At 49.8% G+C, this 16,865-nt stretch overlaps 1 protein-coding gene across 1 annotated transcript; it reads left to right on the forward strand.

The window, feature by feature from the left end:
• The first annotated feature begins 320 nt into the window (after positions 1-320).
• Positions 321-15,149, forward strand: PRPSAP2 (phosphoribosyl pyrophosphate synthetase associated protein 2). The gene is made up of 8 exons (XM_060260870.1): positions 321-410; positions 3,922-4,094; positions 5,622-5,737; positions 5,951-6,006; positions 9,067-9,215; positions 11,213-11,283; positions 13,135-13,281; positions 14,005-15,149. Exons 2-8 carry the CDS (start codon positions 3,941-3,943, stop codon positions 14,161-14,163), a joined length of 852 nt encoding a protein of 283 aa, XP_060116853.1. The 5' UTR covers positions 321-410; positions 3,922-3,940; the 3' UTR covers positions 14,164-15,149.
• The last annotated feature ends 1,716 nt before the right edge of the window (positions 15,150-16,865 follow it).

A 16,865-nucleotide genomic window follows, 5' to 3' on the forward strand; every position in this document is an offset into this window, starting at 1 on the left:
TTACTCTGCCTGGTACTGCAGGGGGAAAACATGGAAGACTCCTCCTGGATGAGACCAGAGGGACGTGTAGTGTAATCTTCTCCTTCCCCGGGTAACCAGCCTCATGCTTGGGCAGCATTTCCCTCCTATAGTTTTGAGCAGCCTCTGTACACCACTGTTCCATCAGCTTATCGTCTCTTGGCTTCCTCTGGTAAGAGGCGGCTCCTTCTCTTAGACCAGCGGTAGAAAAGAGCAAGAGTCCAGAAGCATCTTAAAGATTAACAAAACGTGTGGCCGGGGTAGGAGCTTTCGTAAGCTGCCCTTCGCTCCTTCAGGTGCTTGATCTCGTGGTCTCTCTTGGCAGAAACGAGAGTTCAGATCCAAGAGTCCGTGAGAGGGAAAGACGTCTTCATCATCCAGACGGTGTCCAAGTGAGTGACAGCAGGCCTCTGTTCGGGCGATGCAGTCCGCTGCAAGGTGTTATTTCATGGGTAGCGGGGCAGAATGGCGCTGTGCCTGCAGTCTTTTCATTTCTGTTTTGTTTTGAACATATATGAACCTATGAAGCTGCCTTATACTGAATCAGACCCTCTTTGGTCCATCAAAGTCAGTCTTGTCTACTCAGACTGGCAGCTGCTCTCCAGGGTCTCAAGCTGAGGTTTTTCACGCCTCTTTGCCTGGACCCTTTTTAGTTGGAGATGCTGGGGATTGAACCTGGGACCTTTTGTTTACCAAGCAGATGCTCGACCACTGAGCCACCGTCCCTTCCCTGATGAACATATGAAGCTGCCTTATACTGAATCAGACCTTTGGTCCATCAATGTCAGTATTGTCTACTCAGACTGGCAGCGGCTCTCCAGGGTCTCAAGCTGAGGTTTTTCACGCCTCTTTGCCTGGACCCTTTTTAGTTGGAGATGCCGGGGGTTGAACCTGGGACCTTCTGCTTACCAAGCAGTTGCTCTACCACTGAGCCGCCGTCCCTCCCTTAGAAATTTTGTCTAGAATTCTGAACATATGAAGCTACCTTCTACTGAATCAGACCCTGGGTCCATCAAAGTATTGTCTCCTCAGATGCTCTGCCACTGAGCCACCGTCCCTCCTCTAATATATGTCTTGTATGGGTGGATGTGTGTATCTCATTGCCAGATTTTCTTTTGCATTGTGTGGAATAGTCAGCTTTCACACATGAAGCTGACTTGTGAACCAGACCCTCGGTCCATCAAGGTCAGTATTGTCTGCTCTGACTGGCAGCCGCTCTCCAGGGTCTCAAGCGGAGGTTTTTTCACACCCACTTGCCTGGACCCTTTTGAGTTGGAGATGCCGGGGATTGAACTTGGGACCTTCTGCTTACCAAGCAGATGCTCTACCACTGAGCCACCATCCCTCCCCTAATCCTTTTAATAATTTTTGCTGTGTTGCTGGGCATCACCTTTTGTTGCACCGGCTCTTAAAATATTATGTTGACCACTCAGTTTAGAGATGGCATTGACTTTAAAGTGTTTGAAGACAGGGGAATTATATTTAAAATGCCTCCTGTCTCTTTATATGTCTAGGCCTATAAGCCTGTTTAGGCAAAGGGACTGTACTGCGTTTTCCCCCCATGGCAGTGTGCAGAAGATGTTAGTTTGCTTTAAAAATGTTCTTCTTTGGCAGTTCTAATTTTTAGCAGAGCTTCTACGTGTCATTCTCTAAGAACAACGATTTATGGTGTGGCCTCTTTTGGAATACTCTGTACCATTCTGGTCACCATATATCAAAAAAGGACATTGCAGAGCTGGAAAAAGTACAAAGGAAAGCAACAAAGATGATTGGGGGAGTGGGTGGTTGGAGCACCTTCCCTAGAAGAAGACGACGACATTGGATTTGTATCCCACCCTCGACTCTGAATCTCAGAGTCTCTGCAGCTCACCATCTCCTTTCCCTTCCTCCCCCACAACAGACACCCTGTGAGGTAGGTGGGGCTGAGAGAGCTCTCAGAGCAGCTGCCCTTTCAAGGACTGCTCTGTGAGAGTTATGGCTGACCCAAGGCCATTCCAGCAGCTGCAAGTGGAGGAGTGGGGATTCAAACCCCGTTCTCCCGTGCACTTAACCACTACAGCAAACTGGCTCCTTTGAGGAAAGGCTGAAGAATCTGGGACTTTTCAGTTTTGAAAAGATACAATTAAGGGGGGGACATGATAGAAGCTTAGAAAATTATGCGCGGGATAGAGAGAGTGGACCAAGAGAACTTTTTCTTCTCCTCCCCAAGTACTAGAACTCAAGGGCATCCAATGAAGCTGACGGCCAGTAGCTTCAGGATAGTCAAAAGGAGATACTACTTTACACAGAGAGTGATTGAAATGTGGAATTTGCTGTCAGAGGATGTAGTGATGGCCAGTGTTCCCTCTAAGCTGAGTTAGAGTGAGCTAGCTCACATATTTTTAGTCTCCAGCTCACACATTTTTGTCTTAGCTAAAGAAGAATGACCCCAGAGCACCCTAATTTATGCAGCAGCTCACAGCTTTCATGCCAGTAGCTCACAAAGTAGAATTTTTGCTCACAAGACTCTGCAGCTTAGAGGGAACATTGGTGATGGCTACTGGAATCAACAGCTGTAAAGGGGGATTAGATAGATTTATGGAGGATCGTTCTATCAGTGGCTACTAGTCAGGGTGACTGAGGGGAGCCCCCCCATTCTGAGGCACTCATCCTCTGACTCCTAGAGGCAGGGGGCAGAATCACGGGTAGGGCTTTGCTGCTGTGTCCTATTGCTGGCCCTCCAGAGGAACTGGTTGGGCACTGTGTGAGACAGGAGGCTGGACTAGATGGACCCTCCCTGGTCTGACCCAGCAGGGTTCTTATGAAGGCCTCGGCCTCCATGTCCTGTTGTTGGCCCTCTAGAGGAACTGGTGGGCCACTGTGTGAGACAGGATGCTGGATTGGATGGACCCTCACTGGTCGTCTGATCCAGCAGGGCTCTTCTGAGGTTCTTAACATGGTCACTTGTGCATTAGCAAACGTTCTAAATGACTTAACTTTGGGGGGATAAAGAACAGTGCCATAGATTTCCACAAAAGGTGACTGGCAGGTGCCAAAGTGACATGCTACGGTTGTCAGTCGGCTGGCGCAAACACGTGGACTTCAGCGGAGAACATTTTTCTCGCTGTTGAAAGGTACGTGCCACGGGTAGGAAAACGCTCCCATCCCCAAGAGCGCAGGTGATGTAATAGTCATATTTCCCTGCACAGTTGCTGTTGGTTTCATAACATCCAAGTTCAACGCGTGGGGAGTGACAAAGAGCTCGCTTCCGATGCCACAAACATGGATTTGTTCAGCGACCAGTGGAATTTGAGTTTTTCATACGCTGCTCATGCAGTTAATTTCTCCCATTTTTTTATATTCTAGATCAAGGAGCAATATTGGATTTATTTTATCTTTTTGCCCTCGAGTCAGAGCTGACTTACGGTCACCCTGTAGAGCAGAGGTGGCAGACTCATTGGTTATGAGGACCAAATCAGTAAAGGACGTCCGCTTGCCTCAGCCGAAAGCCTGGTGGAACAGCTCCATTTTACAGGCCCTACGGAATGGAAGTCAATCCGGTAGGGCCTGAATCTCCACGGGAAGCCGATTCCACCAGGTCGGGGCCTTCATTACATGAAGCAAGGATTACGTACGACGAGAAGATTAGCCCGCTTACAGCAGCAGACGCTGTGACCTGCACACAGCGGTATAGTTTATCCTCAAAGCGGAGAGAGAAGCATATAAATTGCCGCTTTTGGAAAAAAAAACACCGCATTCGGCGCAGTGGCGTGCTTGGGAATTTTTGGCCGGGCAAAGATTTGGCGCTCCCCCTTCCTTCTCTGGTGCGCGGAGGACCTTTCCGCTAGAAATCCCGTCAGCCAGGAGGCCTCTTTTGGCAAGCGAAAGGTCTGGCGAAAGACCCAGAGCCTTCTCTCGTTGCAGGGACGTGAACACGATCATCATGGAACTCCTGATCATGGTGTACGCCTGCAAGACCTCCTGTGCCAAAAGCATCATCGGAGTGGTTCCCTACTTCCCCTACAGCAAGCAGTGCAAGATGCGGAAGAGGGGCTCCATCGTCTCCAAGCTGCTGGCCTCCATGATGTGCAAAGCGGGTGAGAACGCGGAGCGGTGGGGGACGGGACGGGGGGGTCCTTCGGAGAAGCGCTTCACTTCGTGCATCCGTCTGCGCTAGGACTGGCTTCTGTCGAAAGCCCGACACGACTCGGGTCCAGGGCAGGGATGGCCAGACTCGCTTAACGTGAAGCAACGTGCTGTTCTCTGTGTCCTCTCTGTCAACCAACCTCAGAAAGGGCTGCAGAGCTACTGCAGCCTCACAAACGGCCTCCTAGCGCATGCAGCCTCCAAAGGCCACAGAAATACCCAGGGAAGCCAGGCCCTGGTAGGAGTGCTAGGCAACCCAGGCTGCTTTTGTCAAGAAAGAGAGAGGCCTTGGAAATATAATACCATACAGTCCACTCTCCAGATCAGTTATTTTCTCCAGGATGGGGAGAAAGATCTGTTGTCTGGAGTTCAGACAAGAATGCATGCCAGATCTTTGAGAGCCACCAGACACGAATATCCAGTGTTTTGAGAGTCGGGAAGGAAGGTGGGGAGGCAGGCAGGCAAATAGATGGGGGAGGGGGAAGCTGAAAGAAAGCAACTTTAAATGCATTTCCCGAGCCGCCAGCCGGCTTGGCTTGGCGAAGCGATTTAAAGAGAGGAATGCCTTTTCCTAGCCAGCTGACAGGGTGGTGGGGGCTTGGACATGGCGGCACCTGAGCCACAGTTTGGCCACCCCTGGGCTAGGCTGTCTGAAGGGCTGCCTTCTCCCCTGCGTTCCTGCCCCAGGAATTGAGGTCGTCGCAAGGAGAGGCCCTCCTGACTGTCTGGCCAATCAAAGAAGCCGGCGAAAGGTTGGGCAGTGGGAGAGCACGCTGCTTTTATTCCATTGCAGAACTGAAGGTGGCTTTCCGTGGGCGTTCTTTCCTTCTGGGCACTGGTCAAACTGAGCCCCAACAATAGCAGGTGCCTTCCAACTGTGTCTTCTGCCCCAAGGGCTGAATATTTGGTCAGTTTGTTGGGTCCAAGCAGGGGAGGGGAGGATCAGTGGCTCAGGGGCGGAGCCTCTTCTCGGCATGGAAAAGGTCCCAGCTTCAATCCCCGGCAACTCCAGTTGAAAGGACTGGGCAGAGGTGACGTGAAAGGGCCTCAGCCTTGAAACCCTGGAGAGCCGCTGCCAGTTGAGTAGGCAATACTGACCTCAGTTGGTGGTTGGATTCAGTAGAAGGCAGCTTCCTCTTGAGTCCTGGCTGGGTACAAGACGGAATTTTGCTAGGTGCCAGTAGGCGTCGGCCTCTCGGCCCTTTTGTTGGCCCTCCAAAGAAACTGATTGGCCCCTTTGTGAGGCAGGATGCTGGACTAGATGGACTCTCCCTGGTCTGTCCCAGCAGGGCTCTCCTGATGTTCTTATCAGAGGGAGGCCTCGGCCTCTCTGCCCTGTTGTTGGCCCTGCAGAGGGACTGGTTGGCCATTGTGTCAGAAAGGAGGCTGGACTAGATGGACCCTCCCTGGTCTGTCCCAGCAGGGCTCTTCCTTTATTCTTACTGTAAAATAGGTATTCTCTCTCTGCTCTCCCAAAGGTCTGACTCACCTGATCACCATGGACCTGCATCAAAAAGAAATCCAAGGTTTCTTCAACGTTCCCGTCGACAACCTGAGAGCGTCCCCATTTTTACTGCAGTATATCCAAGAGGAGGTGAGCTGTACCCTGTCTCCAGTCTCCCAGCCGGTTGCACGGAAGGGATCGGTCTCTCTCTCTCTCCATACATCCAGTGCTGGAGCTGAGAAAGCACGCTTCCCGATTGCGCCAGGAGTTTGTTTTGCTCCCGCACCGGGCGGCGTATCTTGCATTTCCCACCGAAGATGTGAGATGTAAAAAAATGGCATTTGTTCTCTTTTCGTGTTACAGATTCCAGACTACAGGAATGCTGTGATCGTGGCCAAATCTCCCGCCTCCGCCAAAAGGTCGGTAATGTTTGTTTTCGAAACTCCTGCAGCCGTAGAAGAATACACACATTTTCTTTGTCCTTCGCTTGAGAGCCGCTGTGGCAAAGCGGCTGGGAGAGAGAAATTTATTTATTGTATTTCTTGACTTACATTAGACTTCTCTCCCGCCCTCTCCGCAAGCGGACTTGAATTGAGTGCAGATTGAGACCTCCCTGGGTTGGATTGTTCCTGCTCTGTGAACTTTCTAAGTCGTATTAGGCGGGGCAGTCTCTCTGCCTCAGCCTGAGCCCCTGCCTGCTGTGTAGGAGTGAAAACAGTGATCTGCATTACAGATTTGTTATAAGCAGGGCTTTTTTTGTAGCAAGAACTCCTTTGCATATTAGGCCACACCTCCCCTGATGTAGCCAATCCTCCTGGAGCTTACAGTAGGCCTTGTACTAAGAGCCCTGTAAGCTCTTGGAGGACTGGCTACATCAGAGGGGCGTGGCCTAACATGCAAAGGAGTTCCTGCTACAAGAAAAGCCCCGTCACTGGTTTGATCCAGCAGAAAGGTCACTTAGAAAGCGATGAGAAGCCCAAAGCCGGAAGAGCCACCTGCCACTGTTCATTCCCTGACAATTTCTATTTATTTGAGGCACATTGCTTTAGAACGTGGAGTCTCTACTAAGCCCAAGGCTTTTTTTTGTAGCAGGAACTCCTTTGCATATTAGGCCACACCTCCCCTGATGTAGCCAATCCTCCTGGAGCTTACAGTAGGCCTTGTACTAAGAGCCCTGTAAGCTCTTGGAGGACTGGCTACATCAGGGGTGTGTGGCCTAACATGCAAAGGAGTTCCTGCTACAAGAAAAGCCCCGTCACTGGTATGATCCAGCCGAAAGGTCACTTGTTTGTTTTGTTTGTTGTGTGCTATGTATGTTTTTAATAAAAAAAAATTAAAAAAAAGAATTGTTGTTTTAATGTTTGTGTTTTTTTGCTTGTGTTTATTTGTTTCGATGATTTGTTTTGGTTTTAATGGGTTTTTTTTTAAGTGTTTTGTATTTTTTTACTTCAACCTTCGAAAATCCAAATTCAAGTGTCCTTTTAATGACCAAAAGTAAACCAACAGTAGTATCCTTTCCAGTAATATAACTTGTAGTCCATTTGCTTTGGTTTTTTTTTTAAAGCTCACTCAAAAGCGGTTTTATTTATTAGTATTATTATTGTTTGAAAATCGTATTATTATTTGAAAACCTTGGCTCTTTGCAGGTGGTTTTGGCCAGAACCAGGAGTTCTTAGACTTGCTAATATCCAAGAGGCTAAAAATATTTGTGTGATTCTCCCTACTGGAGAAGGCTAATCAGAGCAGCTAACAATGGAAGCAAAGAATACATTGCAGTAGCAAAGCCAAGAAGAAAATAAAAAGGGCTGCACCAGTCATAGGAGATAAAAAATAAAGCCAAGGCTAGTGGTGCAAAGTCAGGTAGAAATATATTTTATTACTCTGTTAAAATTTCTTTTAAAATGCCCTATGCATTTCACCAACGGGCTTAGTCTAGGAATATGTTTGTCTTGCAGTTATTTTTCAAAAGGAGTACAAGATCAGCAGCGATTTGTCTCTGGAAGTAAAGTTTCCTCCAGTGACAATCTGATGCTGATTTTGTACTTCTTTTGAAGCATGACTGCAAGACAAAACAGATTCCCCTGACGAAGCCCGTTGGCAAAATGTGCTGGGAATTTTTTTTGAAATTCTAACTGAATAATGAAAAATATATCTTAGAAGAAGATGATGATATTGGATTTATATCCCACCCTCCACTCTGAAGAGTCTCAGAGCGGCCTACAATCTCCTTTACCTCCCTCCCCCACAACAGACACCCTGTGAGGTAGATGAAGATATTGGATTTATATCCCGCCCTCCACTCCGAAGAGTCTCAGAGCGGCTCACAATCTCCTTTACCTCCCTCCCCCACAACAGACACCATGTGAGGTAGATGAAGATATTGGATTTATATCCCGCCCTCCACTCCGAAGAGTCTCAGAGCGGCTCACAATCTCCTTTACCTTCCTCCCCCACAACAGACACCCTGTGAGGTAGATGAAGATATTGGATTTATATCCCGCCCTCCACTCCGAAGAGTCTCAGAGCGGCTCACAATCTCCTTTACCTCCCTCCCCCACAACAGACACCCTGTGAGGTAGATGAAGATACTGGATTTATATCCCGCCCTCCACTCCGAAGAGTCTCAGAGCGGCTCACAATCTCCTTTCCCTTCCTCCCCCACAACAGACACCCTGTGAGGTAGATGAAGATATTGGATTTATATCCCGCCCTCCACTCCAAAGAGTCTCAGAGCGGCTCACAATCTCCTTTCCCTTCCTCCCCCACAACAGACACCCTGTGAGGTAGATGAAGATACTGGATTTATATCCCACCCTCCACTCCAAAGAGTCTCAGAGCGGCTCACAATCTCCTTTCCCTTCCTCCCCCACAACAGACACCCTGTGAGGTAGATGAAGATATTGGATTTATATCCCGCCCTCCACTCCAAAGAGTCTCAGAGCGGCTCACAATCTCCTTTCCCTTCCTCCCCCACAACAGACACCCTGTGAGGTAGATGAAGATATTGGATTTATATCCCTCCCTCCACTCCGAAGAGTCCCAGAGCGGCTCACAATCTCCTTTATCTTCCTCTCCCACAACAGACACCCTGTGAGGTAGATGAAGATATTGGATTTATATCCCGCCCTCCACTCCGAAGAGTCTCAGAGCGGCTCACAATCTCCTTTCCCTTCCTCTCCCACAACAAACACCCTGTGAGGTGGGTGGGGCTGGAGAGGGCTCTCACATCAGCTGCCCTTTCAAGGAAAACCTCTGCCAGAGCTATGGCTGACCCAAGGCCATGCTAGCAGGTGCAAGTGGAGGAGTGGGAAATCAAACCCGATTCTCCCAGATAAGAGTCTGCACACTTCACCACTACACCAAACTGGCTCTTACCTGACTTGGCAGTAGCAAAAACTACAGCCAGAAAGCCGAAACCAGCCATCTTCTGCGTTTTCATTTGAAATGTTTTTTTTTAAACAAATGTCTCTTGGCCGCAGGGCGCAGTCGTTTGCCGAGCGTTTGCGGCTGGGGATTGCAGTCATACACGGAGAGGCCCAAGATGCGGAGTCAGATCTCGTGGATGGACGTCACTCACCCCCAACTGCCAAAAACATTGCTGCCATTCACCCCAGCTTAGAGATACCGAGTAAGTGACCTCGTGTTAAAGGTGTGTGTATGCGCAGGGGTCGTTTTGTAGGGGGAAAGGTGCAGGTGCTCAGTAGCATATCTCGTTTCCATATGCCCTGGGATCTGTGCACAGCGGGGTGAGAACTCCCCACTGCATGCAGACCCTGGCTGGAGGTTCAGGAGCTGTTCTCCTGTGAGCTCCTGCTGAATTCAAGCCCTGTGTGTATGTATCGGTCAGTACAGGCATCTTAAAAGGAGACTAGCGATTGGCTACAAGTTTGGTAAGGCTACCACAGTTCAGGCCTGTGGGTTTTCCTCCAGGTACTTTCCACTCACTCCTGACTTTTCTCTATTTAGGAGTGTAACTCCCAACTTGTGGACAGGGAGTGTGTTTGTGTTGTGTGCCCTCAAGTCACTTCTGACTGACGGCGACCCTCTGTGAACTCCGGAATGTCCTTTCGTTAACAGCCTTGCTCCGGTCTTGCAAACCGCAGGCCCTTGTGGCTTCTTTTGCTGAGTCAAATCGTCTGAAGCTCGATCTTCCTCTTTTCCGGCTGCCTTCCCGTTTTCATACCCCAAAAGAATGTTCTTTTTCTAAAAAGAATATGTGTATCTTTAAATAAATTTTACAGACATTTTCTCAAGTTAATAAATATTGCGTTAAGTATAAAATTTATGATCTCAATAATAGATACGTCGCAAATATAATACACGTCAAAAATAGTCATGCAAAGAGAATATGTTCCAACCAGCGTTCTAAGCCGCAGAGTCTTGTGAGCGAAAATTCTACTTTGTGAGCTCCTGGCATTAAAGTTGTGAGCTCCTGCATCAGTTAGTACGCTCTGGGGCCATCCTTCCTGAGTTAAGACAAAAATGGGTGAGCCGGAGGCTAAAAATCTGTGAGCTAGCTCATGCTACCTCAGCTTAGAGGGAACACTGGTTCCAACCATTGAAATTAAATATGAAACATTTTTTTTTCTCTCTCTCTTTGCATGACTGTTTTTGATATACAATATATTTGTGGAGTATTTTTTTTAAAAAGGGAGGTTTCTTTTTGATTATACATAGCGGGGTAGCGAAGATAGAAACTTTATAAAGGAAATAGGCAAACCCAGTTAATGTTGATGCTGTTTTTTTAACTGAAAATACAAACATGCTTAAGACATTCACACTTAAGCAGTGTGAATCTCTCTTAAAGTATCTCTCCGATGCTCCAGCTTGCAGTTCCACTTCCCATTACTCATTCACTCTGGAACAGTCCATAGAGACAAAGTGTATAATCTTAGCCGTTTGGCAATAAAAGTAATGACCAGTTGGTAAGAGCTCTGGATGGACTATAGGTTTGAAACCTCGTCTTAGAGGGTAGCTGTCGAGGTGATGGCTCTGGGGGCCTTAGAGATAGTTTGAAATGGTCCACGGTCTGCAGAAATGAAAAGAGAAGTCCCAATCTTTGGCTTTCCTTTTAAAGGAAAAGAAATCTTTGTGATGGAAGGAAAATGGGATGGGAGAGAGCAGGGCTGGTTTTTGTAGCAGGAGCTCCTTTGCATATTAGGCCACACCCCTCTTATGCAGCCGGTCCTCCAAGAGCTTAGGGCTCTTTGTACAGGGCCTACTGGAAGCTCCAAAAGGATTGGCTACCTCAGGGGGGTGTAGCCTAATATGCAAAGAAGTTCCTGCTACAAAAAAAAGCTTGATGGAAGGCCATTTCCCCCTCCCGTGAGCTAATTTCATTTCTGATCTCCCCTGAAAAGGATTTCAGGCTTCCCCAGGGCACCATTTTTGTGCGCTTGGCTCTTCGGGTGTCCTTTCTCATTCAGATTTATAAATGCAAATCAGTTGAGGGTTTTTTTTTTTAAATTGTCACAGTTCTTGCTGGGCAGAATGAGGACGGGATGGAGGCGGGGCCGGGGGGGAGGGCGTGGAAAGTTAACAATTCGTAGACAAGCAGAGCATTTCCAGCGAAATTTAGGCCCTGTGATGTGCTCTTTGCTTTTCCCTTCCCCCCGTCTTGACCAGTGCTGATCCCAAAAGAGAAGCCGCCCATCACAGTTGTCGGAGACGTGGGAGGAAGAATAGCCATCATTGTGGTACGTAGCAGCTTTCGTCAGCTTACCTTGTTGGGTGGTGAGTGCAAAGTGCTCTCATGTTGGACTGGACTTACGGTGACCTCTAGGGTTTTTCAAGGCAAGAGACGAAAGGTGGTTCCCCGTTGCCTGCCTCTGCGTAGCAACCCTGGGCTTCCTTGTTGGGCTCCCATCCAAGGACAATCCAAGCTTTTGAAGTGTGATGAGGTCAGGTTTCTGACCCTCCTGGTCAAGGCAAGAGATGAACAGCGGTGATTTGCCATTGTCTGCTGTTGCATTTTTATTAATACCTCCTTTTGTTCTTAATCTTGTGTCCCACTTTGGGCAGGGTCCCGGAGAAGGTGGCATAATTTTGTATATCTAATCAAATAATACAATATGGACACTCTCTGGGGAGCATAGTGTAGTGGTTTGGTGTAGTGGTTAGGTGCGCAGACTCTTATCTGGGAGAACCGGGTTTGAATTCCCCACTCCTCCACTTGCACCTGCTGGAATGGCCTTGGGTCAACCAGAGCTCTGGCAGAGGTTGTCCTTGGAAAGGGCCAGTTTGGTGTCGTGGTTAAGTGTGTGGACTCTTATCTGAGAGAACTGGGTTTGAATTCCCCACTCCTCCACTTGCACCTGCTGGAATGGCCTTGGGTCAGCCATAGCTCTCTTATCTGGGAGAACCGGGTTTGATTCCCCACTCCTCCACTTGCAGCTGCTGGGATGGCCTTGGGTCAGCCATAGCTGTCTTACCTGGGAGAACTGGGTTTGATTCCCCACTCCTTCACTTGCAGCTGCTGGAATGGCCTTGGGTCAGCCATAGCTCTCTTATCTGGGAGAACTGGGTTTGATTCCCCACTCCTCCACTTGCAGCTGCTGGAATGGCCTTGGGTCAGCCATAGCTCTCTTATCTGGGAGAACTGGGTTTGATTCCCCACTCCTCCACTTGCAGCTGCTGGAATGGCCTTGAGTCAGCCATAGCTCTGGCAGAGGTTGTCCTTAAAAGGGCCAGTTTGGTGTAGTGGTTAAGTGTGCAGACTCTTATCTGGGAGAACTGGGTTTGAATTCCCCACTCCTCCACTTGCACCTGCTGGAATGGCTTTGGGTCAGCCATAGCTCTAGCAGAAGCTGTCCTTGAAAGGGCAGCTGCTGTGAGAGCCCTCTCAGCCCCACCCACCTCACAGGGCGTCTGCTGTGGGGGAGCAAGGGAAAGGAGATTGTAAGCCACTCTGAGATTCAGAGTATAGGGAGGGATATAAATCCAATATCGTCATCATCTTCTCATTGAAGAGCCCTGAAGAGGCTTTTTAGGACCAATACTCTCTCTAAGCTGCATAGTCTTGTGAGCAAGAATTCTGTTTTGTGAACTACAGGCGTTAAAGTTCTGAGCTGCATAAATTAGCTTGCTCTGGGGCCATTTTTCCTGAGCCGAGACAAAGATGTGTGAGCCAGAGGCTAAAAAACTGTGAGCTAGCGCATGTTAACTCAGCTTAGATGGAACACTGCTCAGGACAGATCACTGTATCTTGTTCTGGTAAAAGTAATTGTCCGACTGGTCCACACGACATCTCTAGAAGCAACGTTCTTTCATTCAGTTCTCAAATAATTTCCCTCCCCTCCACACTCCATTGTATGTAGCAAGAGCACAGTTGGAGTTGGGTGAAATGCAGCGAAGGACGGCCATCGGTCCTTGACCCCCCATACCTCTTCCCCAGGGCCAGGGCTCCGTCCTGCAATACACAGGGGTATAGCAGTGCGTCTGAGCATGTGCCGAGTGTCACTTAACTCCCGGTTGCGTATCTCTCCATCTGGCCGTCTTGTTGCTCAGGACATTCTGACCGTCCGTCTTCCGTTTCCCTTTCGGAGCAGGATGACATTATTGACGACGTGGACAGCTTCCTGGCTGCCGCCGAGACTCTCAAAGAACGGGGCGCGTACAAGATTTTTGTCATGGCCACCCACGGCCTCCTTTCCTCGGACGCCCCCCGGTTGATAGAGGAGTCTGCCATCGACGAGGTAAGCCGGCAGCCTGGCTTCACGGGAGATAAGGTGGGGTAGAATAAACGACCTGTCACGCCTGTAAGATCAGGGAGCCGCCTGGCAGAAGGACGCTCATCGTAGCTGCTGCTCATTTTTCTCAGCTCTTGAGGGATCGAAGGAGCTTCCGCGATCATTCAGAGCCGAGAAAGACCGGCTCCCCGACTGCTCAGCTTTCCCACGCTGTGCAGAGGTTGAGCGGGGAGGGGGGTGGGGTTGCATGGAGGGCTCCTCTTGAGGAGGAGGGCCCGATTTGGGCTGGCGCTGGGGGCCCTCCCCTACTGGAGGGTGGGGGGGTGGAGCCTGCCTGGAACAGCAGAAACCCCAGCGCCGGCCCTGCACACACAATAAGTATCAGATGTTTGAGAGCCACGAGACAGGAACGTGTGGGGTTGACTTGCGTTACGTTTTACGACACCCGTGGCCCGGCCCGGCAAGCTCTCATTTATGTCAGCTCCGGCCCTCGCAACAAATGATTTTGACGCCCCTGGCTTAGAGGGAACACTGCTCCGTTTGCTGGCCAGGTCCTGGCGCCAAGCAAGACGATCAATAGCTACAAAGCGTTTAATTTCCCTCTTTTAAAGTGTTGATCCCGCACCGTTGAAGGTAGAAGAACGGGGGGCTGAGAAGCCATTCCTCCTTCCGGGTGTCTGATACCTCCTTTCTCTCCCTCGCTCTCTTCCGCTCTCTCTCTTTCCCCAGGTGGTGGTCACCAACACCATTCCGCACGAAATCCAAAAGCTCCAGTGCCCCAAAATTAAGACTGTGGACATCAGCATGATCCTTTCGGAGGCCATCCGCAGGATCCACAACGGGGAGTCCATGTCGTACCTGTTCCGAAATATAGGCCTGGATGACTAACCTCGGGGGCTTTGGAAGAGAGAGAGAAGAAATTCAGGGGCCAAAACTGGAGACAGAGAGAACATTTTTTCGAACTGTGAACCTTCGTGGCTTAATCCTTTGTATTTCAATGGGAACCCCCCCTCCCCCGCTCCGTTGAGTCGCTCCTGTTTAAATTTAGTGAGGAGATTTCGAAAGCTATTTTTTTCCTTTGCCATTTTTGAGAAGAAGAAAAAAAGACTTTACCAAAAAAAAATTACAAAAACCTAAGGAAAAAAAAATTAGCCTGTTAGGTTAGCTGCGCTGCTTCTAGGCACAATCCGGCGGTTGCTCCGGATGGGCGTTTTTGAAAAGAACGGTTGCTCGTGCAAGAGCATTTGTAGTTTCTCTGTTCCGTGGGAGAACAGTCTCAGTATACCGGTATCAGAAGACCAGGTTGGTCACTCGCTGTGAGGTCGTTCTCCTAGTTGGGCATGTAGCAACCTCAGAGGATCCACGTCCCTGGATCTTGCCCACCCGGAACCCGAAAACTTCACCTTGTGGGATGAAGACCGCAAGGAAAGAGGTCTTCTGCAAAATCCCCCCCCCCGCCCCACACAGGCTGGCTCTTGAGCTGCTTGTGGCTACTTCTCTGAGGCTTGCATAGAAGGTCTTGGCAGATCGTGCCACAAAAATGCAACACCCTCTCACCCACGCCCTCCAAAAGGAGCTCGGCTCCTCGATTCGACATTCCCCGTTTCCAAAACCCCTCGCTTTTAACAAGTGCTTTCGGAAGGGCTGGTTTCAGAACCGATGTCAAAAGTAGCTGTCGCAGGAAGCTTCTCACGTCTGCCAAGCCAAAAAACCACACATTTGTGCCGTCGTCTGCAGCTGTGACCTTTTTGGTTGTTTTTTTGGGGGGGGTAGAAGTGCTTTTATAGGAAAAGCATATGAAATATGCACCGGTATTTATTGTTTGCAACAAAATAAAATCTCGGGGTTGTTTTTTTGGTGCATGAGCTTTCAAAGAATCGTCGTGTGCGCTGACAGTTGTTCTCTGGGTGGTCTTTCGGGTGGAAGGGTGCTGGCACCTAAGGGGGAAATAGTGATTTGAAGGTCTCTGACAGAGCTCTCTTGATGTGAGACTTGTGGACTTGGGGCTTAGAGCTGTTGAGGGGAGTGCGGCCTCTACCGGTTCACCCATCCACTCCTGTCTGTTGAGCATAAAGCCGGGTCTCCAGAAGCAGCTTTGGGGAGGGGCCGGTGGGTCAGTGATAGAGCCTCTGCTTGGCATCCAGAAGGTCCCAGGTTCAATCCCCCCCTCCCTGGCATCTCCAGTTACAAAGACTGATTACTTTTTAACATATGAAGCTGCCTTATCCTGAATTCAACCCTTGGTCCATCGAAGTCAGTCTTGTCTACTCAGACTGGCAGCGGCTCTCCAGGGTCTCAAGCTGAGGTTTTTCGCGCCTACTTGCCTGGACCTTTTTTTGAGTTGGAGATGCCAGGGATTGAACCTGGGACCTTCCGCTTACCAAGCAGTCGCTCTACCACTGAGCCACCGTCCCTCCCTTAGAAATTTTGTCTAGAATTCTGCACATATGAAGCTTCCTTCTACTGAATCAGACCCTGGGTCCATCAAAGTATTGTCTCCTCAGACTGGCAGCGGCTCTCCAGGGTCTCAAGCTGAGGTTTTTCACGCCTACTGGCCTGGACCCTTTTTAGTTGGAGATGCCGGGGATTGAACCTGGGACCTTCTGCTTCCCAAGCAGATACTCTGCCACTGAGCCACCGTCCCTCCCCTATACACATATGAACATCTGAAGCTGCCTTCTACTGAATCAGACCCCCCTGGGTCCATAAAATTACTGACTGCAATGGGCCAAAAGGCAGCTTCCTGTTATGTCAGGGGTGGCCAAACGTGCTTAATGTAAGAGCCACACAGACAGGGCCAACGCGTGGGAGTCGGCAAACGAGGCGATCGCCTCCCCGCTCACGCCATCCCTCGTGCCTTCTCCAAGCTGGCTGATGGGGCGGTGGGGGCTTTGAGAGCCACACAATGTGTGTGAAAGAGCCACACGCGGCTCCCGAGCCACAGTTTGGCCACTCCTGATGTACGAGGTCAGAGTGGGACATAAACGTCACGATCTTGGCTCATCTTAGCTCCTGCTCTTTTTTTCTTGGCTCTGAGGGATCGGAGGAGCTTTCGTGATCACTCAGAGCCGAGAAAGACCGGCTCCCCTGGTCCCTGCAAACCCGGCGATCTGGCTGCTCAGCCTTCCCACGCTGCGGGGAGATTAAGCGGGGAGGGGGGGGTTGCATGGAGGGCTCCTCGAGAGAAGCTGAGGGAGTTTACTTCCAAGCAAGTGTGCTGCGCAAGGGAGTGTCTACTAAAACAGTTTGCGTCATTGCCGAGGCGATGGTGTCGTGCTCGGCCTCGATCTTGCGGGCTGGCCAGTGAAACCACTTTGCGGCTGGAATTGCCTCTGTCACCCTGGTTTCTAGTGTCTGCCCGCAGTGCCCAGGTCTGAAGCTACAAAGGCCAGACAGCCTCTCAGAGGGACTGTGCCAAATCTTGCCACCGGTTTGAGTCCTGCCTCTGAAACACGGAACCCGGAAGGAAGACAAGGAAGGAAGAAAGGCAAATAAAAAAGGGTGAGAAGTTGAAAGAAAGCAACTTTAAATGCCTTCTCCAAGCTGGCCAATGGGATAGTGGGGGCTCTGCGAGCCACGCAATATGTGTG

Source organism: Heteronotia binoei, chromosome 20, assembly GCF_032191835.1.
Source record: "Heteronotia binoei isolate CCM8104 ecotype False Entrance Well chromosome 20, APGP_CSIRO_Hbin_v1, whole genome shotgun sequence".
NCBI lineage: Eukaryota > Metazoa > Chordata > Lepidosauria > Squamata > Gekkonidae > Heteronotia > Heteronotia binoei.

Coding starts and splice junctions, on each gene's coding strand:
- PRPSAP2 (XM_060260870.1), top strand. CDS start 3,941: ATGGAACTCCTGATCATGGTGTACGCCTGCAAGACCTCCTGTGCCAAA. Junction 5,738..5,950: donor TGCAGTATATCCAAGAGGAG/GTGAGCTGTACC, acceptor TTCGTGTTACAG/ATTCCAGACTACAGGAATGC. Junction 9,216..11,212: donor CCCCAGCTTAGAGATACCGA/GTAAGTGACCTC, acceptor CGTCTTGACCAG/TGCTGATCCCAAAAGAGAAG.